Raw genomic sequence first — 26202 nt, forward strand, 5'->3', positions numbered from 1 at the left:
ACAGAGAAAATCTTAAGCGGGCTCCATGCTCAGCAGTGTGGAGCTCAACACTGGGGCTTGATCTCATGATCCTAGATCATGACCTGAGCTGAACTCAAGCACAGATGCCTTACAGACTGAACCAACCAGATGCCCCTCTACCCCTTAATAAAGGTAAGGTTAAAAAATCAGGTCTCTCTCCAGTCTTTTGGCTCTTCCTCTGTTTGTTGTGATGGCTCAAATTTGCTAACAGTGACACCACGATAATAACCAGGAGACTCTTCAGTGCCCTGGGATATAACTGACGTGAACTTGGGCTACATTATTTATGGCAATAATATCACGGCAATAATAATCACGATAATAATTCTCTTAGCTTTTTTTGGTCCTGTCAACTGCTCATCCATAATACAGAATACATTTGAATATGGGCTAGGAAGAAAACAATATTCAGATCAACTCCTTAAACACAGATCATACTTTAACCCCATTAGGAAACTATCTGATATATTCCGGCACGTGTTAATAACAATGCAGTTTTCACTTTGACATTAATTAGAAATCTGCTGGAACTATTCTACTTAACAGTTGCCACGCAAAATCACTTGAGAGGCTATCTAAGACAAGTGTATAGCTCGGGATACAGACTTGACTCCACCGATTGTTACTCTACATTTTACTACGTACTGACACAGAACCCACACAGAACCTGCAAACACCCCTGGTCACGTGTCAAATAAGTTTACAGTACAGGGTTAGGTCTCACATAGCCCCAGGCACACACGGGATGGAGGCCAAACGGTTGGTTGAGCCCATGAACGAAGGACTGCCATCCCGGGGCAAAGGTGTCAGCTCTGCATAGACAAGCTAGTTTTATTCCCATTGGATTTTGTCAGAAGCCTAATGGCGTCAGCAAGGAAAACCAAGATGCGCTGGTCTTGAACTTAAAGGGAAGTTTTAGCTCACTTTTAGCTCCCTAGTACAAGAATATGGGTCTTCCGGCAGAACAGCACTTCTAATAGGAACAATATCTCCACCAAGCCATTCGCACCCACCCATTCGGTCCCCCTTTTATTTATTTTATTTTATTTTATTATTTTTTAAAGATTTTCTTTATTTATTTGACAGAGATCACAAGTAGACAGAGAGGTAGAGGGAGAAGCAGGTTCCCCACTGAGCAGAGAGGCCAATGCGGGGCTCAATCCCAGGACCTGGGATCATGACCTGAGCCAAAGGCAGAGGCTTTAACCCACTGAGCCACACAGGTACCCCCGGTCCCCCTTTTAACCAACAGTTCATTTTAGGAGGTGGCCTTGTGGGTTGTAGATATTTAGGAGATCCAACGCCTGGATGGATGCTCAAATGAAAATATGGCTTGTATGGGCTTAATCCTTTAACGTCAGTTTCAAGGGCACCCTGAGATTTTTATTGTGTTCACAGTCAGAACGCTCTGTGTAAGGGAACACTTACTCAGAAGACGGATATGTAAAGCAGATTTTAAAACTATAGCAGCTCTGGTTAAAATAGGAATGGGGGACTCGGAACAACCCCCCTCCCCAGCACCTCTCCCGCATCCCTGCTCCCTACGCTGCCTGAAAAACTGAGCTAATTGGCAGAGGAGCCCACTGACTAACAGGACGCTAATGTTGCCATTCTGCAAGCAGGGAGGAGGCACTAAGAGAAACTGTTACAGGGGGCTGAGATCCAGAGCAGGAGAGTGAAAAGATGACCAGCCCCTGACTGCGAACGGGAGCCCAAGGTAGATCCTGGTTGGGGGCAGTGAAGGGGGGAGGTTTAAGGCCATGAGGCACAGGTCCTGCTGACTCTGCTGGCTCTGGGTTCACTGATCCCAGCATCTGTCCCCATCCCCCTCGGGGCACGAGGGCCAGTGCCCTACAGGCTGGGGAGGGGATACCCCCCCCCCCCACAGAGGTACTTGTTGTGACCGAACACTGGTTAATATCCATAATAAGAGATAAATAATTAGCAAGTTCCTGCCTCCTGCTGTTCTGCTTTGGGTTCCAAGGATGAACTGCTGAAGTATGGGCTTCTGCCACGGTCAGGAGTCCCATGGAGGAAAATGTGCCTGTGTGTTTGCAAGCACGTCTTGCCTGACACGGGAGCCTTTAGAAGCTAAGCGATGGCATAGCAAATACTGATGTGCTCATTTCCCAGGCTCGGTGTTGCGGTTTTCTGGTGGTATAACTCTGAACATGTCAATTCTCTCCCTTGCCTTTAATTCCTTCATTGGTAAAACCAGAGGGTTGGACCCTGGGACTAAAGGCTCCTACTAGCTCTAACCCTGCACTTAGGTAACCCTGCCCTTTAGCACAAAAACTGGTTTAATGTCGAATGTGAGGAGTGCCTTAAATTGAATCTAAGTTCAGAAAAAAATTGAGCAGCCAAGGTTGAGTCCTTTGGGTAAACTGATCACCAAAAAGCATCGTCTGTGTTCCAAGTCTGCTCTGTGCGTGATACTCTGTTAGGTGCTACAGAAAATGGAGAATTATATGCATGATCTCAGACGTAAGGAGCTGACGGTCCAGAGGCAAGATACATACTCATAAATATATCTGGGTAAAAAGTTACCTCTGAAGTTCTCTGATAGTATTTGAAGATAGTATTTGAGCCTACGTTTACTGATACACTGCTTATAATGAGGGTGTATGGGGTAGAGAGCAACCATTTGTAACTATTTATCTAAAAAAATGTGTTACAGGGGAGTCTGAGTGGCTCAATTGGTTAAGTGTCTTACCCTGGGCTCAGGCTCAGATCATGATCTCAGGGATCAGCCAGAGATTTCCCCGCCCAGGGGGGAGTCTGCTTCTTCTACTCCCTCTGCCTCTCCCCCACCCCACCTTGGTGTGTTTGCACACATGCTCTCTCTCAAATAAATAAAGAAAATCGTTACGAAATGTGTTGCATTTGGCCAGGAGGTAAATATGAATAGAATATGAGACCTTATGAATTTCATAGATATTTTGGAAATACATCTCTAACTTTATAATTCTGGTCACCTTTGTAGTTTGGTAGAATTCTCCTGTTGTATGTAGAGCTTGTCTTTCCTTAGCTGATGCATCCAATACTTCTTTTCTCTAAAGATTTTATGTATTTATTTATTTAAGAGAGAGAGCATGAGTTGGGGGAAGAACAGAGGGACAAGCAGACTCCCTGTTGGGCACAGAGCCTGCTATAGGGCTCCATCCCAGGACCCTGAGATTATGACCTCAGCTGGAGTCAGATACTTAAACCAACTAAGCCATCCAAGGGCCCCCCTCCCCCTTTTTAAGATTTTATTTATTTGAGAGAGTCAGTAAGAATGAGGGGGGAGGGAGAGGGAGAAGCAGACTCTGTGCTGAGCACGGAGCCCGACATGGGGCTCAATCCCAGGACCCTGAGATCATGACTCAAGCTGAAACCAAGAGTCAGACACTCAACCAACCCAGCCACCCAGGCACCCCTGACAGGTCCAATACTTCTAACTAAAACAAAACACTCCAGAGAGTACAGTACTGCAGTGAAAAAAGATAGCATATTTCCCTTTATTGCTAAGTTAAGATTACCCCAACTCGGTTACCAACAGCATTCTGACCTGCCACTTCCGACTCATCTTGCGTTTTTGAGTAATTTCATTTCATACGCAAGGACTAAAATACATGACCCAATTCAAGTACCTTTAATCCTGTATTTTCTAAATATAGCAAATAGTTCACTTTCAATAAATTTAATAGGAAATACTTGGGAATTCTTCTTGGTGCAGTGTTATTAAACTGTACATACTAATTAAGATATTAAAAACACATGCTCCCCAAAGCCACCAGACATTGTAATTATTTTTCAGGCTATTAAGCAAAATGACAGAAGATTTTTTAATGATAAATGTGTTTTGGAATGCATCGGCTAATTCCTTTTTACTTCATGAAATAATGTTTAGCTCCACAGAGTCTAGGTCTGGTATTTAAAGACCAACTCACATTGTCCTTTTGTAACTCAGAAGTCATTCATTGGCTCTTGTTAACATGCCATTGTAGATACTCTGCCTTTCTCTCTCTCTCTCTCACACACACACACACACGCACACACACGCACGCACGCACACACACACTGGCTCCATATGGAAATGGCCATTCCTTAAGTTCTGCCATGTTATTTGTATGTGAAGAAGTGTGACAGACACTGGGACATAATTCCATTTGCAAAGACCTTTTATTTAAATTTGCCTCTCAAAAGGTCTCTCCTTTTATTTCAAAATTTTAGACCAATGTTGGTTTTTCTAGCAACCATCGGACTAGGCCAGTGTTTTATGATTCTCGCTGGTTTTATTGTGGGAAGTCTCTGAAAAAATTTCCTTCCGAGTGTTTTCTATCATGCCTGAGAGTCGTTTCCAGATTTTGTTTTTAAATCACATGCTAAGGAATGTCCTGGGAACTTCTCTGACACTTAACAACTTTACTAATTAACTTATTAAAAATTTTAACTTTCTATTGCAAAAGCCAGCACCCTTTCGCCTTACCATACTCCTCTGTCAGGCATCTTAAAAACACTTTTCAGGTGTTTACAGAGGGAGACGGAAATGGTGCTGTCCCGCTGTCTGCTTTATGTGTTAAATTTTTCTTCGGCCATCTGCCATCCTTTTATAAATTTGAGATAGCCGATAGAAAGTTTGTCTGCTGGGCCTAACTCAGAGCCATGTCCCCAAGGGTCTCCGTTTCCACACCAGATAGCGTGATCTTGCGAACCATCGCAAGGTGGGCGTGGCTTCAAAGAAGCAGAAGGCCAGAGCGCACAGCCAGAAATCAGTGACCCTGGATCCTAGGTCTAGGCCTCCCACTCACAATCTGTAGCTCACCTGGTCTTCCCGTGCCCCCTGTTTCTTCATCTGCTAAATGGAGGTAATGATGTCCCCTTCTCAGAGTCCCTGTGAAGATCGGTTTAATCGAATGTTCGTGAAAGAGCTTTATAAATGGAGGAATTATTATCATTCCAGTGGAGTCACGTGGCTAACCCGACCCAAAGACCAGCTGCCTATCTGACCCCGGAGGAGGGAAACTTTAGGGGTAATAAATGCAAAAGTGGTTTTCTAATTTAATGTTTTCATAGCCTAATGGGAACAAGGCGGTAGGACAGAAGAATTGGGTGGGGTGGGGGGCGGGGGAAGGGCAAGTTGAAGTTCCATCTGCCCAGGATGGAAAACTGGTGGGAAGAGAACAATCTCTGAAAAGAGTAGAAAGGGGTGACCTGGGAACAGGGTGTTTTAAAAAGAGTGGCAGAGCAGAGAATAAAGTCACAAGACTTGTTCACAAGATGGTGCTGGGTTAAAGGCTGACCTTGAGCCACAAATCACAGAATCACACGGCTGGACGGAATCTTAAGAGGCCACCTCGTCCACTCCCCCACCATTCAGCCGGACATTTCAACCAGCCCAAACAGATGAGACTTTATCCAGCTTTGAATGAAAAGCTCGGACACCAAATGGGCAGGTATCGACTGGCTTCAGCTGTTTACAACAGGCAGGGAAACAATTTCTGGAATTTCATTTGAACCGGAACTGAAACTGGGGGAAAACAATAAACAGTGAGGTTTTCCTGGGGAAGTATAACAGTTCAGGGACCGCTACAATTCACACTAACTCCACGGCTACTCTCAGAGAGAGAGAAAATGTCACCAACGGAGCCGGGTTAGAGGGCAAACGGCCCGCAGGATCATCTGGGTAAGAATGTATTGTGATCATTCTTGGTGTTTGGGGGGTCTTCCCTGCACACAGGAGCCTCGGAGCAGAACACTAACAAAAACAAAACGTGTGTGTGTGTGTGTGTGTGTGTGTGTGTGTGTGTGTTTAAAGCAATATGGCTCAGCAAATTTCAGAACGGACACTGGGGAGCTTAAAGGAGTTCAACGGCTCTGCTAACATAAGACAATAAATCCTCACACAAATTAGAAACTGAAAAGGAAATAAAAACGTCCTCATTTCCAATCGTGGGAATGTTACACATGAACTCTGGCTTGGAAGGAGGCGGGGAGGCCATTCCACACCTGCAGGCTTTCCCAGGAAAGGGGCCCGGGGCCTGACCCTGAACCCATCCCCTCAAGGTTACACCACGGGACCGTCAATATGGAAATAGTGTTACTTTATTCCCTTAGAGAGTATAGTATTTCCAGCACTCTCGACAGCAACTGTAACCTGAAAGGAGGCAGCTGAGAATCTCCACGGAAAAGAGTGAAGAGTTACTCGGAAGTGGCCCAGCCACGGTCCATCTGGATGGATGCACGTGGGCCCACAAGCACAGACAGAGAGAAGGAAGTAGTCTACGTTTGCAGATGTGTACGCAGGAGCAATCCCACTGGAGCACCTAAGCGAGGTGCCTAGGAAAATAGCATTACGCCCCGGGACTCGCCACTCACTTCCATGGGAACTCGGATGCGTTAACTTGGTTCTCTCCACCTCCCCCCAGCTCAGTCCCCGCAACATGCGGTGCACTGAGTCAGGCATTTAGTGCATCCAAATGTTTGGCCGCGTGTAGGAAACAACACCTGGATGATAGATCAAATCTTCAACTGAACGCGCTGGTTGTTTGGGCGGCATGCCGAAACCCAGCCTTTGATGGCTTTCTGCCTCAGTTTCCCTAGCTATAAAAAAAAAAGGGGACAACGAATATATATCACTTACCCCAAAGGGGTCAGTAAGGATGAATTAACAAAGCTAATTCACCAAAGTTAACAATGAGTTCTTGAAAAGGACGACTCTGTGCCAGGTTGACTTTTTTCCCCCAGTACGGCCAGTTAGACTCTCAGCACATGAAATCCCTTCGAAATTCGGTTATGTGCTCAACAAACACAACAGGTCATCAACCTTCTTTGCCATCATTAGCGTCATCGTAACATCCTTCTCTGACTTTCTTTTTTTTTTCCTAAGATTTTATTTATTTATTTGACAGAGATCACAAGTAGGCAGAGAGGCAGGCAGAGAGAGGGGGAAGCAGCAGGCTTCCCGCTGAGCAGAGAGCCCGATGCGGGGCTCGATCCCAGGACCCTGAGATCATGTCCCGAGCCAAAGGCAGAGGCTCAACCCACTGAGCCACCCAGGCGCCCCCTTCTCTGACTTTCTTAAAATGTCTCACTTTCGGACTGTATCATGGCCAAAATCGGAATTTTATTGAAGGCCTGAAAAGAAATGTGTTTGGGCCATGTAAAGCAAGACAGCTGAGAAAAAGAAGTCCCTGTGGGTGTTTGAAGCCCAGGCAATGTTAACAGCTCTACTTAAACAGGTAAAACTGGTCTATCAATGAGAATTCATCGGTTGCTCAATGGTATTTGTAAGGGAACCAAAAATGTTCACACACACGTTCACGGCAGAGGCGGGAGAAAGAAATTGTAATGATGCCTTTTCCCACTCTCACACGCTTCCCTACCCGTGAGGTGGTTTCAGCTTCTGTGGCTGGAAGCAAACAATAAGGGAGAGCGGAGCAGAGAGACACACCAAAGGAATCTACAACCACACAAAACTGGGGAAGCAGACTAGATAGACAGGCAACAAAACAAAACAAAACAAAAACCTGGAATCATGCCCCCCTTTCAAACTCAAGTCCTGCCTACGGAGGAAATCCTGAATTATAATCATTTCAGCTGCCATTTATTATCTGCCGGGCGTAGGCAATTACATAGATTTGTATATATGGGTAAAAACATAGAACATAGAAAATACATTATATCTGTAATTAGATTTAGGCTTTCTATAATGGGGGTATATATAAAATTTCTGATCCTCACAAGAACCTTATAAAAGAGGTTTTGATATCTGTCTGTACTACATCCGAGAAAACTACAGCTCAGGTCCGATGATTTCCCAAAGTTCTATACCTGGTGAGATCCACCAATATCCTCCCACTCAATATCTTTGCTATGAGGCTGGATTTTCTAGGGACCGTTAGGTCAGATGGAAGCCCACGTCTGACACGACGCGGCATTCCTTTTTTCCACTGAGGGGGTCCATCCACAGGCCTTTGATCTTGCTCTAACCAGGTGAGTGTTGCCACCCAGCTAGAGCTGGTTAGAGATAATCTGGAAAGGATTCAGAGGAAAAATGGCTACTGGTGTCCCCAGGTGAAGCTATACCATGCCCTCACGTGAGTGGTTTCCGCTGTGCTCTCAACCCTTCAGAGATGCGTTCTGGAGAAATCCTATCACATATCGCCAGGCTCTGTAGAACTTCGTGAGGTTGTGAATTCACAGAAAGAAGGCTCTTTTCCAACACCACTGCCGTTACCATGTGCCACACTCACAACTATTCATTCAATGCTCACTGAGTAAGTGCAGAGCACTTTCTTAGCACGGGAGGGGTCACACCCTAGTGTGCTGTAAATACTTCTGCAGAGCCATTTGCAGTGAAATACACCACTATTAGAGAGCCCTTCCAGACATTTTCTAAGAACCACAAAAATGTCATTGCTAACCTTTGTATTAAAAAATAAAGCCATGCCAACGTCTTCACGCACAAACCTCTGACCTTGCATAAGGATTTGAGTTGCATTAGGTTCTTTCGAAGCTACAAATAGAAGTCCGTGGTGCAGGGTCCTCCCACTCATGGATCACGGGGCAGGAACTCTGTCACTCTGGTATACAGTGGCAATTTTGGTGGCCTTTTTTTTTTTTATTGTGGCCACAAAGCAATCACAAGCAGATGGTACAACTAACTTCTATTTGTGTCTTAGTTACTAAACTCCTCATGAGAGGAAAACTGTGTACAGGTCAAGGGAATCTGTGGGTGTCTCTGTGCAGGGCAGTGAGTCAGAAGGAGGCAAGGGTGCGGGGAAGCTCGTCTTCTAGTATCTTCCTACTGGCAGTGAGAGCTGATACACACCCCCGTTGGAAAGCAATTTGGAAACATGCATTAAAATGCTCACATCCTTTAACCTGATAACACCATTATTTTAAGAAAATGATTGAAGATCGGGAGAAAGCTCCATGCATGAAGACGTAGCTTTCTTTATGAGGATAAAAAAGTTGAAACAATGTCAATGTCCAGCAAAAGCAAGCTGATTAATTATCATGAATACTTAAAGAAATCTTAGGCGGCCACAAAAAATGATTAATATGAAGATCTGTGACAACATGAAAAAGTGTTTCCAATATAATGTTAATTTTAAGAACTACAAATCACTTGTGTAGTTCCAATTATGTAACAAGTCCGTGTGAGTGTGGTTTTCTGGACAAACGTTAGAAAAGAACAGCTAAAAATGAGAACAGGATAGGGTAGTGGGATTGTGAGAAATATTTTCCCCTCTATTTTCCAAGCTTTCTCTAATATTACAATATTATCTGTATAATTTTAAAGTGGGGTGAAGGGGTCCCTGGCTGGCTCAGTCAGAAGGGTATGTGACTCTTGATCTCAGGATCATGGGTTCGAGCCCCACGCTGGGTGTCGTGATTACCAAAAAAATTAAATTAAGTAAAAATGGAGTGAAAATCAAGGGTCAGACGTCCTTTTCAACAAAGCAAATCTTTTTTTTTTTTTTTTAAGATTTATTTGTTTATTTGAGACAGATGCATGAGTGTGGGGAGAGGGAGAGAGACAATCTCTAGAAGACTCCTGTCAAACATGGAGCCCAACTTGCGGCTTGGTCTCACAACCGTGTGATCATGACCTGAGCTGAAATCACAAGCTGGCTCAGTTGGTTAAGTGTCCAGCTTGTGATTTCAGCCCCAACTGGAACGGCGGACCTTGATCATCGCTCATTTTTTCCCCCATTTCCATTTTTGTTCGATGTACCGCTTACCTGGTTAATGTGCTTCAGCTTGTCAATAATTTGACTGACCACTGGCTCAGGGCCCTTCATTTTCAGCTCATGGAGGTTGAACTGATTTTTCATGCCATTCCTCGCTGCCTTCTGGCTGTATCTGGAAAGGGGAAGGTAAAGAAAATGTTGGTCACAGGAAGGTCCCATGCAAAATAAAAGCTGACTCTACTTGACGCCAGTGGTCAAGCTGACCACAAGCTCTCCTCAGCCTTCTAAACCACGGGATGACCCTATGATGCAAAAGTAAACCACTCCAGACAAAGTCTATTTGCAATGGAGAGCTTTCCACAGTCAACAAACATTAATACATTAATTCAACATCCTTCCCTGCCACAGGAGTTGGGGATACAACAATGCAGACCAAGTCACCTCCCTTACTCTGTTCTGGATCCAGCGTGGCATCCAGAAGAGTAAGGGCCCATGGCAATTCAGAGCGATGAGAGCTATGTGAAGGGAGGTCCTGCGTCTTAGGGGAGCGCTCACAAGGGACCTTAACTTACTCCCTGGAAAAAGAAAGACGCCTGCATGTTCTTGACTTCTTCCTTCTCCTCCCCTTCCCCCTCCCACCATTTCCTGTAGGCCCTGGAGCTGGGTTTGTTTTTGGGAGGCATTCCCAAGCCATGTGCAGTATAAATTTGCCCTTGCCTTACACACCTCCCCTCCCCCCCGCATTACGATAGTCTGGTTAAAGGCAAATTTGTGTTCTTTTATTTGTATTTTTAATTACAAATATAATCATGTTCATGGTAAACAACTTAAACAGTACAGAAGCAAACAAAGCATAAAGTCAAAGTCCCCCCATCATCCTACCCTTCCAAGAGAGAAGCATGGCTAACTGTCTGATGTATATTCTTCTAGGGGTTTCCACACACTTTTACTAACACATAATTCTAACCCAAATTGGAAGCATACTAGTCGTGCTGATCTACAACTTTTTATCACTTAACAGCTGTCTTGTCCTTATTCTTCTGTATGGCTGTACCATAATTTACTTATCCAATCCCTGATGAACAATGGAGTTATTTCTAATAATTTGTTAATATAAACAATGCTACAAAGAACATCCTTGTATACTAATCTTCATACATTTGCATGAATAGCTATAAAGGATGATTGCCTAGAATTTAGTCACTTCGTATTCTTCTTCCTTAAGATTTTATTTATTTATTTATTTGAGAGAGAGCATGAGCAGGGGGTATGGGAGAGGGGCAGAGGGAGAAGCAGACTCCCTGTTGAGCAGGAAGCCTGACGTGGGGCTCCGTTCAAGGACACAGAGATCATGACCTGAGCCCAGGGGTGACGCTTAACTAACTGAGCCACGTAGGCGCCCCTCACTTTGTAATCCCAAATTACGACATGCAATGAATAATTAATACTACTACATTTTTGCATAGCACTGAACAAAGCAGTTTCTTATCATTCAGCTTACTCGAGCATCTCAACCACACTGTGATGTGGGTAGGGCAGACATCTTTATTATTTATTACCAAAAATTCCACAACTTCAGAAGATACTGATCTGGTTTTGTTAGGTGTTCCCTTACACGATACGATGTACCTGCCAATATTCAGGACATGCTTTGAAAAAGACGTACAGTAGCAGAGGAGGTCAGGAAATCGAGTTCCGACCTTCATAATTAAAAAGACATCCAATGAAAAGGAAAATATTCTTTTAAAATAATCCCTATACCCAACATGGGACTCGAACTCATGACCTCGAGATTAAGAGTTGGGAGCTGCCCTGACTGAGCCAGCCAGGCGCCCATGGAAGGGAAAATATTTTGTAGTAAAGTTGAAGAGAATATTTGATTGCATTTCTTCTGAAATGCTAGCCTCTTACTTAACTTTGAAGATCAGCAAATACACAGATCACCAACCATCAAACACCAATTGCCTTTGGGGGTATATTAAAGAAACGCAAAGCAGCATTCTATATTTACGTATCTTGTGGCAATCAGCTTACTAGCCTCCTCTTTTATGTTCTTTTACCAGCAACTTCATTGTGTCTCTCTTTGCACCTACTGATGCCTGAAGCAGAGACCCTGTTCACAGATAAAGGGGGAAGTCTTAATGATAAATCTTGTGAAATGAGCTTCAGGAATGTGTCCCCAGGGACACTTCTGTGGGCTTATGCATATCGAAGCTTGCCGACCACTTTTATCCCTGCTCCTACAAAACAAACGTCTTCCTGAAGTTTATGATCCTCATTGGAATAGTGTAAAGACATCTGCCAACGTCCTGATTTTGCCCTATGCTCCCTCTTCCAAATCACCTATAAATATTAAATCAAATTAGTCCCCCAGCTGATCCCCGTGGAGCACTGTATTCCTTCCCGCCATCCGGAAAAGTGTCCCTGTTGCTTGCTCTGTTTTTTGGTTTCTTATCTCCAAGCTATGGATCAGGAACCAGGACAAAACACTGCTCTCCAATCCCACAGTGACTCAATTTTTTTAAAAACAGCTTTGGGTTGGAAAACCTGCCAAACATTTTGAAAGTTGAAATAGCAGCCACTGTTCCGCTCGCCCCATGTGCTATTTAAATCCTCAAAGGACTTTAGTAAATTAAGCATGGTTTCTGGTTACAGAAGTGTTAGGAAGAGCTGGCCTGTGGCTTTGACCTAAAACTTGCCTTAATTTTCTGTTTTCCGCAAAGCAGTAACCCAAAGTACTGATCCAACTGATTCCCATAGCTGCTAAGACTTTATGGCACTGTTTTAAAACTTGGTGTTCTTGCATTCTCCCTTGAGGTGTCTCAATACCTCCCCCACGCCCCAATCATTTCTGTTTCCCACGTGTCTACTCTGTTTTCCTTAACTGGACAAAATACAGAATGGAATCTTAAAAGCCAGGAGTGCTAACTGGAATATTACGCAGACGTGAAAAGGATGAAGCCAATCTATTTGTGTTGCCATGAAGCCAAATCCAAGACGTGTTGTTGCAGATACAAGCAGCGGTCAAGAATGGACGGCGTGATTCCACTGGGCATAAAAATGGGTCTGCAGATGTATGACTCCCCTGTCCTTTATATGTGTCCCGATAGACACAATTTTTAAGAAACAGTGATAGCAGTTTGCAAGCAAAGATATGGGGGAACTCTTAATTTTATTTTATCTTCTTCCATATCTTGTACATTTTAAAATCTTTATAATAATTTAAAGTTTAATGAGTGAAGTTTTAGATAGTGATTAATTTTCTTAAAGGCAGAAGAGAAAGCAAAAGGAAAGAAAAAGAAGAAAAAGAAAGAAAAAGAAGAAAAAGCCCTTCTTCTTGGAAAGCTTCTAGTGGCCATCACTAACAGCCCAGCTCAAAGGTGACTTCTTAGGACAGAATGCACATGTATAGAATGCAATATACACGATGTCACCCTGGACCCCCTTGCACATCAGGTGCTTATCATTAGGGAGCTCTGCTACGGTAGGTGAAACATACATGTTTCATACTCTTCGATGGAGTAACTCCAATTTGCCTATCTCAAAAGGACAGTAGATCAGCGAGGCTGTGAATATGAACAGACGTTATTATTATGAGTACCTTTTCTCAAAAGGAGGCAAATAAGTCATTCTAGGCTCCATCACCTTCCCTGGGGCTGCCTAAAGCCCCTTCCTGAAAGCGACTGAGGGCCTCCCTAAACCACTCTGATGCATCCCGACCTGCAGACCTTGCATGTAACTGTATCCTGGGGAGCGACTCGAGTTGCTTGCTCTCCTCTTACGCACGTTCCGATCACCAGCCCATGAAACCTGTGAGGTCTTTGAAGGCAGAGGCTTGGTTAAGTTCTCTTTTGTACTATGCAGAGCACCTCTGGTACTGACTGTAACAGGAGTACCAAGAGCTGTCAGCATTGAGTGCTTTCTCCGGGCCAGATACTGAAGCACTGAGAAGAAAAACCATGCGGCATCTCATGGACTCCTCTGAACAACCCAAGGGGATAGACACTAGGATTATCAGCCCGTTTTTACAGATGAGGAAGCAGAGGCACAGAGAAGTGAAGTCACTTGCCCGAGGTCACACAGTGAGTGGATAGAAAGTTGGAGTTCGAAATCTTGTGAGTCCATCTCTAGCTGCCTGTGTTTTCCTTCTTCAAGGTTTTCTTTTTTAAAAGACATCTCCGCACCCTACATGGGACTCAAACTCACAACCCTGAGATTAGGTGTCGCAAGCTCCCACGGCTGAGTTGGCCAGACGCCCTACCTGCCTCTGTTCTTAACCCCTACGCTGCTACTGCTTCCTTAGGAATCGTCCATGCTGAGAGGTATTTGCCATTTCCTCACCGCACTGCTCCCCCATATGAGACAATTCACAGGCTCCCTATATGGGTCACCAAGGATCTGTGCAGGGCGCACAACAGCGGTTCTCCTGCCTACTCAGCAGATTCCTGGGCTCGCCCTCTAAAACCCTCGGGGAGGGCCCCATGGATGGAGTTTCTCCTCCCAAACACAGATCCAACAGTATTGTTCTTCAGTGAACTATCTGTGTTCTTGGGAGATACGGTATTGAGGTCAGAGAAATAAATAATCCACTGCGACGACCACTACCACCACCACTGCCAAGCCAATGGGTGAGCACCAAAGGCGATCTGAAAATCCCTAAGGACAACAGGAAAATGAATGCAGTAAATTATTGTGTTTACAGCCTCTCTGCTTTCATCCCCTCGGCTCTAGCAATGTGGCAGATGTGACGTGCCCCCGGGGAATTTTATGGAACATGCATGCTCCGCTTCCAGCCTGGAGGGACTCAGTTAGGGGTGTCTCCATAGTTTGGGCATTAATTAATTCAGCATTTCATTTCCAATGGCTCCCTCTGTGCTACTGGCGTGTGGAGGTTCACGAGAGGCTCTGAACGAGGAAGAGCCATCACAGCACGACCCTCACCCACAGGCTGCCCAGAGTACTAGGGAAGGGGGCTCCGTTGGCCACAGAGGACTTTAATGATGAGTTATCTACTTAATGACACTCACCTCTAATTACATTCATTGTCCTCTCTCAGGAATACTGCTTCTTTCCTAATGCTTTGACGTGGTTCTGGCAATGAATGCCAGCCAGTGGAGAAAGAAAAATGAATAGAGAGAAGTTCCTATCTCCAGAATCTCTAGTTTTCTTAACTGGACATGTTACATGTGATCTAAGCAGCATCAGCTTTTAGATATGATATGCGGTAATACTTATATACTACTTATATACTTAAATATTACCATCCACTTTGGTATCTGCTTAGCACAAAAGTGACTGCCCTAATGCCAAGAAATCCCCATTTGTGAAGTGAAAAGGGGACATGCTTCTGTTCAGGCAGATTGGTCAAGGATGGGGGAGGAGGGGGAGGGGGGTTACCGGTGCAAAAGCCATAAAGAGAAAAGGAACCTAATTAAAACAGGACATCTGGGCATGCTTGTCTTGGGACAGTTGAAGCAAAGAGAGCACTTGTAGACGAGGAATAGAGTCAAACAAGCGTAAAATGGGCGATCTTTTCTTCCCATTTCTGTGCTGGCTGAGGCAGCAAGGGTGTAGTGGAAAGAAATCAACGAATTCCAACGGAGTAGAAATCGCTGGAAACGGAAGCACCCTTAAGAGATCATCTTGTCCAATCCACTCTTCGGTAGGTGAAGAAACTGAGACCCAGAGAGGGGCTTTTTTTACCAGCACAAGTTGTTAGTGTCACAATCCCGCCCTTTAGAAGAAAGTCGGCTCTTTAAAAGGTCCCTTAAATGCACACTGGGAATTTCAAACATTGCTAGCCCTGCTGGCTATAAGGCGAGGAGGCTGCTAGAAAACTCACTTTCCTTCTTCCCCTAGGCATTAGAATCGTGGTAAGTGTTTGAGAACAAGTCTTAGAAGGACTAACTACTCCTCCCCCCCCCCCCGCACCCCACCAAAATATGTGATTTTACAAAAGTTTAATTTGCTGCGAGGTTAGACGGAGGCTGAAAGTGAGTTACAGAGCTCACATTCTTAGAGCGCCATCTTATGGAAAGACTGCGGTATTGCATGCAGTCCCGGATTTATCAGCTCCTTTCTTTGGAAAGTGCTCCAGCCACAATAATCACTGTGGAAAAATGGGATAATTAAAGAGTATAAATAGCTTTAAAAACAAGCCAGAACACAGGGTAGAAAAACCATCTTGTTAAGAGGCCTAGAAAAATGTTCTTTCTATCCAAGATGCAGTCTTAATTTACATAAATGAACAGAAAAATAAAGCAAAAGGTGAAAAGAGCTGAGTTTTTGTAAATGCATTTCATAAAGATAGCAACAATTTGCTTCTTACTTATTTATGCACATACTTAAAGGAAAATGTTTCCCATATTTGTTAGCACAGCAGTTCCACTCGAGAGCAAATGTCAACCGGGAGAGTGCCAGAAACCTATATATCCACCACACTCTGAGAAGCCCCTCTGTTCTTTCAGAAATTAATTACAAATACATTTCAACAGACAGGAAGTAAAAGCTAGAGAAGAGACCGGAGAGATGTAGATCCATTTATATCTCATTTAGCGGGCATGAGCTATATAAGAGACTATGTGTATTAGAATCTGGTTTTCACCTAGTTTCAAAGCAAAGAATATCTTCCAGATGGTGAGGAAAGCGTGAGAAGTTGAACATCACCCACCATGGGGAAGAGAGCCTGGCCTTAGGGAACACGGAGAGAAAATGGCCAGTGATGAGGGGATCACCTGGACATTGGTCCAAGGAAGCAGCCACTGCAGAGGAACCTCAAGGTAAGGAGAGAGAAGAGTAAATAAGGAAGCCAAAGTGAGACTGTGGGCCAGGCAGAACCCAGGGTGTGGGAAGGATGGTGAGCACTGCCTTCTGGGCTTGGAGCCTGACAGCCAACAGTCCGGATGCCAGGTGGACGGTTCTCTGCGCGGGAGGGATGGTGCCCCTGAGGAAGGACATATCAAGGAGGAAAGGATTTCCACCCAGTTTCACTCTTACAAAACCCGAAAGAAGCATGGAATTCAGGAGCTGGGGAGCTAGGGGTGGGGCTGTCACGGCACGAAGCGCGCACTGTGGATTTATTATTCAATCACCCCAAACTCATTTATCAAGTCCTTCTAGACCAGAGAACTAGCCCAGAAAACCAGATGTTTTCCCATCCCACTGGAGTCAAGCCAGAAGGAAATGATCTTTACCTGCTTTTAAGTTAGTTGTGTGTGTGTTTGTGTGTGTTTTTAAGTTAGATTTTTAACTCATGGGAATGAAGATCAGGTTTGGAGAGAACCCTCAAAATCCTTTAGTCCAATGCCCTCCCCTTACAGATGGGCAGACTGGGGCCCACAGAGGCCAAGCGTCCCTGCAGATGTGCCTTGCACGGATTTGTCCCACTCCCCCAATACATGAGCCAAGGAAGGAGTGAGAGAACAGGTCACCTACCTCAAAGGCCTGTGACAGCACGGGGGCACGACAAGGGATGGTCAAAATTGTGGCCAGTCATTAGTTTTAGGAGGCGAAATCCGATTTAGTGTACACAGTTTACCAAGACCACGAGTAATCGTATACTCGAGAAAGACCAAGTCACGTGTCGGAAGGCACACCAGCCTTGTTGTCCAGACCTAGTTTCACACGGGGTGGGGGGGAGGTTGGGGGAACCAGGTGGTGGGTATTAGGGACGGTGCGTATTGCATGGAGCACTGGGTGTGCTGCAAAAATAATGAATACTGTTATGATGAAAAGAAAAAAAAAAAAAAAGACCTAGTTTCACAAGCTGCTTTCCACCACGTACTGTGTGCCTTTTTCCTCTTCTTTAAAAAAATATTTATTTATTTTAGAGAGAGAAAGAGAGTGCGAGTGGGGAGTGCTATAGCACCAAGAGCCATAAGATACCTGGGAATAAACCTAACCAAAAGATCTGGACTCGAGGAACTACAGAACCTCATGAAAGAAACTGAAGAAGATACTGTGTGCCTTTTTAAAAAAAAAAACCTATTTATTTATTTATTTATTTATTTGACAAATCACAAGTAGGCAGAGAGGCAGACAGAGAGAGAAGAGGAAGCAGGTTCCCTGCTGAGCAGAGAGCCTGATGCGGGGCTCCATCCCAGGACCCTGGCATCATGACCTGAGCCAAAGGCAGAGGCTTTAACCCACTGAGCCACCCAGGCGCCCCTACTGTGTGCCTTTTGACAAAGAATGAAACCCCGCCGGGCTGGAGTTTCCTCCTCTCTAAAGTGGGGATGATGCCACTTGCCTTGTCTGGAGGATGAATTGATAGCCCGAAGCCTAGTTAGTTGGGACAGCGGAGGCCACGTGCTTCAAACAGTGCCCAGACCCCCAGGTGAGGGCCGCTGCTGTTACAACGTGAACGCACCGAACACCGAGCGGACGTGCAGCAGGAGTGCAATAAATGGTATTCGGAGAGGATTTCCAGAGAGAGGATGAAGGCGCCTTGCAAGGAACAGTCAGGGGAGGCTTCAGATCTACCCATCCCCGTGCTGAGGAGACCAGAAGAAATGGAAGCATCTCAGTTGGGCAAGGATGCCCCAGCTGAAGTCCAAGTCCAAGTTCGAGCAGGGGCATCGATGGTGTAGGGTTCAGGGAGGACTGAGCACAGCCAAAAGCACCCAAGGCTTTCTTTCAGGGTGTCATTGAGCAGTGACTTGTGGCTCCCTTTAGCAGAGATGTCCTCACACAGAGCCTCCAGGGGACAGGGCCTCTGGGGGGAGGCAGGTGGTGGGGGGGACTCACCAGGCAGGGCTTCAAACGGTCCAAACTTAACTATCACCTGCTGAAGAACACATCATTTCCTGAGGCCCAGGGCAGTGACCAACCCGCTTGGGGTGTCAGAAACCCGCCCTGCTCACTTGTCCCCCCGCATTTCACTTTCCACCTCTCTGGGGCCCCAAACTCCCACTTTGCAGAAGTGCCCCAAGTCATGAATCCGATGGCTCCTGAAAACACCCACATGTTTTTTTCACATCCCTTTCTTGAGGACATTTGCACTGTCTGTCTCAGGTTCCTGTGGGGTCCACAACAGCCATTCTTCAATGCCATGATCTGCCCAGCGGAGGCCGAGACCCTCAAAGTCGACCTACAGTCCCACTTCGCTGACCGGTTTGAGAGGCAGGCACGTCGGAGTTAGGGGAAAGGGAGACTCCTCTCTTCCCTCGTGTGTGCTGTGTTTCAAGCATACACAGTGTCCTTGGTGTGGTTCCAGGCATCCCCTGGAACCTTATTTAACGACCCCCCCAAAGCTCACGAGGGGAGGACGCACGCGTTCCCATGAATAGGTACCACCGACATTCTTGAAAGGAAAAACTCACTATTCCTGTCACTGGCTGTCAATTCCTCTTGTCTTAGCCACACTCATGGGTAGGCCTTAAAGCCTTCACTGAGCAGGATTAGGCCTACCCGGACCCTGAGCCAGTGGTGGCAAAGGCCTCTGGAATTAGTCTGATACCTCAAACCTGGTCTTTCTTGTTTGGGGAGGGAACCCCAGAGATTCAGGCATGACTTCCTCTTGCCAGCTAGATTTCCCTGGGCTGTGCTACCCTGAGCTCTGTCCTGGTTTTCTTGTATGTATTTGTCTCTGGGTCTGTCCTCTGCTTCACCCCGTGAACTCACCCTGCCCGGCATACAGTAGGCAGTCCATAAGTGTCTGTCGAACTGAACGGAGACTGAATGCCTCACCCAAAGCTCAGCTTGTGTGGTCAAGACTCTAACCTACTTTGTCCAACTCTTGTCAGTGGTCTCCCCTCTGGGCCCTTCCCCACAACCCCCAATCCGCAGCCACTGACTGAGAACCTGCCTTATGCTGGACTTCTCTCTGGGCCCTGCCAGGAGAATCGGCCACTGTGCCCCGCCCCCTAGATGGCAACACTTTGGAAACCAATGCCTGCCTGGAGAAAGGCAGGGTTCCTTCCCTCGGCCCTGGTGAATATCATTATTCGGGTGGTGGGTCACTCCCCCCTCCCCCAGGCCAGCCAGGCAGGTGAGTTCCCACAGCCCAAGTGCCACTCCTTCCAGCACGGAGCACTCAGTGTGTGCTCACGCCAAGCCCACCCATCGAACACACCTGCTAGCAATATCCATTCTCCGAGTGTAAACTTCAGCTCACTTCTGAGTGGTTCTACCGCTGTGAATATACATCTTCTGATACACCTGTTACATTTCCTATAGTCAAGGCAGTAACTTCGAAAGAGTGTCGGGATGGGGGGCGCCTGGGTGGCTCAGTGGGTTAAGGCCTCTGCCTTCGGCTCAGGTCATGATCCCAGGGTCCTGGGATCGAGCTCCACATCGGGCTCTCTGCCGGCAGGGAGCCTGCTTCTTCCTTCCCTCTCTGCCTGCCTCTCTGTCTACTTGTGATCTGTCAGATGAATAAATAAAATCTTAAAAAAAAAAAAGAGGGTCTGGGGTGTCTGGCTGGCTCAGTGAGGAGAGCATGAGACTCTTGATCTCAGGGTCATGAGTCTGACCAGACGTTGAATATAAAGATGATTAAAAAAAAAAAGAGTTTCAAATCTCATGGTGAAGTTTCTAGGTTCTCAGTTCTGGGCATCAGAGAAAGGATTTGCCGTCTTCCATCAGTAAGAGAATGCAAGTGCTGTCTACTCACCACTTCCCTGCTAAGCATCTACATAGCCCCGAGCTCAACCACAGACACCCTCCGCCCCCCCCGCCCGCCACCCTGGAGATGGAGGTCCCGAAGATTCCGATGTTCTGGCCCCACTGTCTCTAATCTGGACTTCCCATGAAGCCCAGATCCTGCTTTTGGCTTGGGCAAATCTGGTCCTCAGAACATGAAAGCTTCGACTAGTGACTGTGTTGGACTCCCCAGCAAATCCGTGACCCAGCGTGTGAAGCTCTTCTTCCGCACACATGCCAGCCTCCATCTCAACACCCAGAGCGCTTGGCAGACTGTGCCACAGGGGCTCAAGGGAATACGAAAGAAGCCCCCCCCCCCAAGAATACAAGGACTTGGTGTTAGACTTGGCCAAGGACACTGAAAAGTCTGATCTGCGGGGAGCGCGGACTGGCTCCTTCTGTTGTCTTCTTCCCTTGTAAGTGTTCCCGAGCCCCCGAGTCCGGGCTGTGGTCAGAGCCCAGGGATGGCAGGGGGAAACAGTCTGCACGTCTGCTTGGCGGAAGACAGTGGCAATGGTGGACCTGGGCAGGGGAACCAGAACAGCACAGGGGAAACGGCCTACCATTTGCCAGCATCCGCAGATCAGAAGAGCTGTGCCCTGGGCGGAGCCAAGCCAGGCACTGCCGCTCGCAGCTTGCCAGCAATAAAATAAAACCAAGCAATCACAGAGGAGAGGAAAGGTGAACTGGAGTGTAAGCCACCCCCACTCCGACCGCCCCAGTGGCTGCAGGTGCCGTCAGGCCCCACGACGCTTTGCACCTGCTCACCGGCCGGAACAAGCAGGCCCATTGTGTGAGGCTGGACACACGGAGGTGCCAAGCCAACGAGGGGGGACTCCCCTGACCATAAAGTAGATGGCATTCGAGGAAAACTTTACTAAGCCAAATAAAAGTGACTGTAAAGCACTTGGTAAAATATAAAACAGCTACATAAATACTTTATAAAAGCTACAGCAATGCACACAAGGACGACTAGGTCAAAACTCAGCCTCGCTCTCTAGCCCGGAGGGTCTCATAGAGAATGAAAACTGTCTGCCTCAGGCCGGTTTGCTGAGCCAGTCTGTATGCCTCTGCTCTTACCAGCCCTTCGGCCCTGGGCACTTCTCTCCACGGAGCTCTCCCCTCACGGATAGATCTCTGTGCTTAGAGGGCTTCTCATTTCAATTCTGGGTGGTTGTGTCCGAGAGTATTTGGAGCAACAGACACTGAATTCTTCCATTTATCTTGCTCAGAAGCCCCTTTGGGGTTATGTGGTGGCGAGAGGGACACATTTGCTTTAAAGTTTAATTATATGAATTTCACCCTGAACTCTCCAGTATCAGAAGCTGAGAACAACCCTGACAACATCTCAGCCAGCCAGCCCACCTGCTCCCTGCAGCCCCAGAGACACCTGGGTTCATTGCCATCCTCAGGGCAGTAATTACACCCTGGGGCTCCTTTCAAAATTCCCAGTCATCAAGGGTTAGGGTTAGAACTGGAAAGAGCTTTCAAGGTCACTTCGTCCAGCTCCTTCATTTTATAAATTAGAGAAAAAGCTGAAGGGCAGTGACTTGTCCACTTTACCGTAGACCTAGGACCCAGGCTGGATGGACTTCCGGCCCCAGGCTAAGAGGCTCTCTTCTTACAAGGGCTCCGGAGCTCCACAGGGGACATACAGGTGATGGCTTTATTATAGGAGCCTCATGTGTAGAGGTGAAGTGGAGGGCTAGCCTTGGAGGCAGATGGGCATTTGAGAAGCAGGGCAGTGTTGTGGGTAGAGGGGCACAGACTACCTGAGCTCGGAGCCCATCTCCCTAGTGCTGGGGGTCTAGAGTAGTTACTCAGCTTCATCGATAGAAGGAGGGTAATGAGAACATCCAGCTCGGAAGGCTACTGCAACCATGACTCCAGCACATCTACACAAGGTGCCCAGCACGGTGCCTGGTACATGGGAAGCAGCACAGACATGCCAGCTACGATAAACACTAACCATCTTTGCTGCCTCTGTCCTACTTTCTCACGTTTTGCTATGCCCTTAGATAGGATTTGGGGGGCGCAGGGAAGACAGATGGGATCAACATGTTTCAGGGAAGAAATTGTAAGAGAAGTTCCAAAGTGAAGGCAGAAAGACCAACAGAAAGAGTGAGCTGCCGTTCCCCGCACCTGCCTTCATCCCTCAAGAAAACCCTGTACCGCTGCACATTCCGTCCATACTTAGTGGGTGACCAGCTGTGTCGCTTTGCCAGGGACTGAGCACTCAGAATCCCCTGTGCCCCAAAAGGAGAAGTCTTGGGCAGCCTGGGACAAGTGGGTCCCTGTAGAGGCCAGGGGGTGTTTGCTGTTTGGGGCTACTATTTCTTAGGGCCAAAGTGCAGAGGGCTGCTGCTAGATGCCATCCACCGGCATTCGCAAAAGCTGGTTTTGTTTTGTTTTTGAAAGACTTTATTTATCTACTTATTTTGGAGAGAGGGAGAGAGAAAGAGAGAGAGTGAGAGAGTGAGTGGGGAAGGGGCAGAGGGAGAGAGAGAACTTCAAGCAGATTCTGTGCTGAGCACGGAGTCCAACGCAGGACTCAATCCCACGACTCTGAGATCAGGACCTGAGCCGAAATCTGGAATCAGATGCTTCACCGACAGAGCCGCCCAGGCGGCCCAAGTGTAGCGCTTTTTAATGGGGCTTTCCTCATATCTATGAAGGGAGGGGGGTAAAAGCATTTCTTAACTGAATGAATTTCCCCAGGAGAACGTGAGCCAGTTCAAAGATGCTGGTCTTCAGCAGGACATTCTCCCGGTAATAGGCTCATTATCACGGACTCGTATCTATTAGCTTGGATTCTCTGACGCAGGCTATCTTTCTCTAGGTTGTAGTCCCAGGGCTGTTATTACATGTGTTTGAAAGTAATAAAACTACATTTATTTTAAAACGGCTTGTCACTCAGACTTTTCATTAATTTAAACTGACATTAGCGATCCCTCCAAGTAGTTCCTTACCCAGGGCCGACCGGTTTCTTCAGCACCGTGAACTGACTTGTTTAAGAATAGAATCTGCAGGGACAGATGGATTTGCTTCAAGGAAAAAAAAATTATAAAGTAATATGTCTGGAAAGATGCAGAGAGAGAGAGGGAGAGATTCAGGAAGCTGCTAAAGCCTTTGTGAAGGGAGCCCAGTAATGCTGCGTTAATTAAGCCAACACAGTTCCATTCATTCAGGGCAGAACTTCCCGCCATATCTGGTCTACTTTTTCCTACATTAATACCTAGTAAATGCAGGGCGCTTCATAATTTTCAAAGCTATTTCAAATGCATTTTCTTGTTGGAGGCTCGCAGCAACCCTACGGAGGGAGTGAGGAAGAGGCATTCATTTCACAGTCTCACAGAAGAAGACAAAACCGAGAGAACTGTAGTAGTCCACCCAAAGGCGCACAGCGACTGGGCGGGGAAGCCAGACCTGGTACTCAGGTTTGCTGGGCCACAATTCTGTTTGTCGGTTCATCCACTGAGTTCAATAAACACATTCGGAGAGGTTACTCTGTGGCGGGGGCACCTAAGCAATGAGGATATGTAGGGAGAAGGAGCTAGTAGAAAATGACAAACATGAGTAAAAGCTCCCCATACAGGGTAACTGGGGCCAGCCTTGAGGGACACCCAGGGGCTGAGGGGTCCTAAACCCAGACGAGGGCATGGGGCAGGAGGATTCTGGCTCCTCAGCAGAGATGCCGTGGACTTAAGGATAGGTAGGTGTAAGAGCTCTTTTTCTGGCCCCTTCTAGAATAGTTTTTGGCTTTGTCCTCGCTAGGAGTATTTGGAGATTAGGTTTTCAGCCCGAGTTCTTATGGAGCACAACCCTCCTACCTGTCCCTCCCAGCCGAATCCGAGAGCCCAGCTCTGGGCCTGAAGCTGTGCAAATGAGAGGCCCAAACCAGGCAAGAGCTCACGGTCTGGGTGGTTTTTGAGATCACCCGATATGGGGGTCACTAAAATATGAGAGGGCAAAGGAAGCCTTTGACACTGAAGCCACCAATTAAAATGTTTTTCTTCACTGGGAAATGCAAGTTCATTAGAAAGGTGACAAAGCCAAGGATCAGAGCCATGCTCCCATAAAAGAATAAAATTCATCAGCTCAAGAAATTGGGAGATCAGAACTGATTTTAATGCTCTCTCTCCTTTTCCACAAAGGTGAAGCCAAGGGTAACAGAAGGGACATTAGAGCCTTGGGGAACTTGACTTGACCTGTAACTAGACTTGTCCTGGTTTCTGATGTAAGTACTCGAGGAAGATTCCCTGTGTCGATCACAAGTAGGAAACCCTAGGAGGAGCTCTTTAGGCCACATTTGCTATAAAATGTGCACTGTGTAGGGAGGAAGGCCAGCCCGGTATGTAGCCTCAGAAACAAACAATTCTCACGTGATCCCCAGGGGAATCGAATGCCCACCACTCAGGACCAAGATGCACCAACCAAGTGTACACCAACTGGGACCAAAGATGGAGTTTGTTTTGTTTTCGAAGAAAGGAGAAGAAATAAGGTAAAAATGGGAGGGAGTGGGTGAAGCTATATTCCTGAAGAATTAAAATGGGTCTTTCAATGGAACTAAAATCAGGCCTAGCTCCATCTCTCTTCCAGGGAAGAATTGCAAGGGCCTTTTTATAGGCTTCTTTGAACAACAGAAATAGAAGCTACCATTTCTTGAGGGCCTACTGTGTTCCAGGCACTACATTCTGCATTTCCCCATCCCTCTGAATCCTCTCAACAATCTGTTAAGGTAGAACTTATCAGCCCCATTGTACAGATGGGGAAACAGGGACTCAGGGAAGAGAAAGAGCTGGTGCGTACTAGAGCAGAAATCCAAACCCAGGCCGGCTGATGCCAAAGTGATATGCTTAACCACGACTATGCTGGGTCTTATGATCACCATGTCATGTTGAAAGTTGCTTCTGTGTGCTTTTCGCTAAGCCCCAGCTGTTTGGCTGTATGTCTATCAGTAAAAGTCATCAGAAACTCAAACAATATTGTGTCCTTGCTTACGTATAGGAGGAAAGGACAAAACAGGGAGAGCTGAGCTTCTTTCAAAGAAGCTGCCAAGAGCTTGTACATTGGGGGAAGAACTGTGGCCAGGCACAGTAGGGAAGTGGCACCTGCTGGTCACTTCCTGTGGCCTGCAGGGGAGAAGAATCACGGCCACCATGACAGTCACATCATCAAAGAAGCCTGAGGTCTGAGGTCAAGGTGCATTGATGGGAAGCTCCAAAGCGACGCTTCCCTGACAGACTTTTCCCTGTCTTTCACACAACCAAGTCTCAAGAGTCTATTTTATTTGATACTGAGTGTCTAACTACAGAAGTACCAACATGTTTGATCAGCTATCCCATTCAAGAGTTGGCTTCCAAAAGACTTATAGATATTTCTCCCAGATCCAGTTTACTTTTATAGAAAGAATGGCCTATACTTCTTTACCCTTGCTCTTGACATTTACCTGACTTGTTCAACCAAACAATAATGATGCAAGGCTATCATTTATTCAGTGCCTACATGCCGGAACACATCTTTACAACAATGCTGTAGAGTATCATCCCCATCTTACAAATCTGGTAACAGAATTTCTTTTAAATATTTTTTAAATTTATTTGTCAGAGAGAGAGAGAGAGAAAGAGAGAGAGAGCACAAGCAGAGGAAGAAGTAGGCTCCTGCTGATCAAGGAACCTGATGTAGGACTCGATCCCAGCACCCTGGGATCATGACCTGAGCTGAAGGCAGATGCCTAACCAACTGAGCCACCCAGGTGCCCCTGGTAACAGAATCTGATGTCCAGTGACCTGCCCGAAGCACACAGTGTCCGAACCAAAATTAAAATCTCCCTCTGATGGAACTAGAGGGTGTTAGGCTG

General features: G+C 46.5%; 1 protein-coding gene across 1 annotated transcript in view; it reads right to left on the reverse strand.

The window, feature by feature from the left end:
- The window catches only part of GPC3 (glypican 3), a 399621-nt gene that overhangs the window by 91769 nt on the left and 281650 nt on the right, over window positions 1–26202 (reverse strand). The window contains exon 6 of the mRNA XM_032329660.1: window positions 9753–9873. Coding sequence (XP_032185551.1) covers window positions 9753–9873 — 121 coding nt within the window. The remainder of the gene's footprint in view (window positions 1–9752; window positions 9874–26202) is intronic.

The sequence above is a fragment of the Mustela erminea genome, chromosome X (assembly GCF_009829155.1).
Source record: "Mustela erminea isolate mMusErm1 chromosome X, mMusErm1.Pri, whole genome shotgun sequence".
Taxonomy (NCBI): Eukaryota; Metazoa; Chordata; class Mammalia; order Carnivora; family Mustelidae; genus Mustela; species Mustela erminea.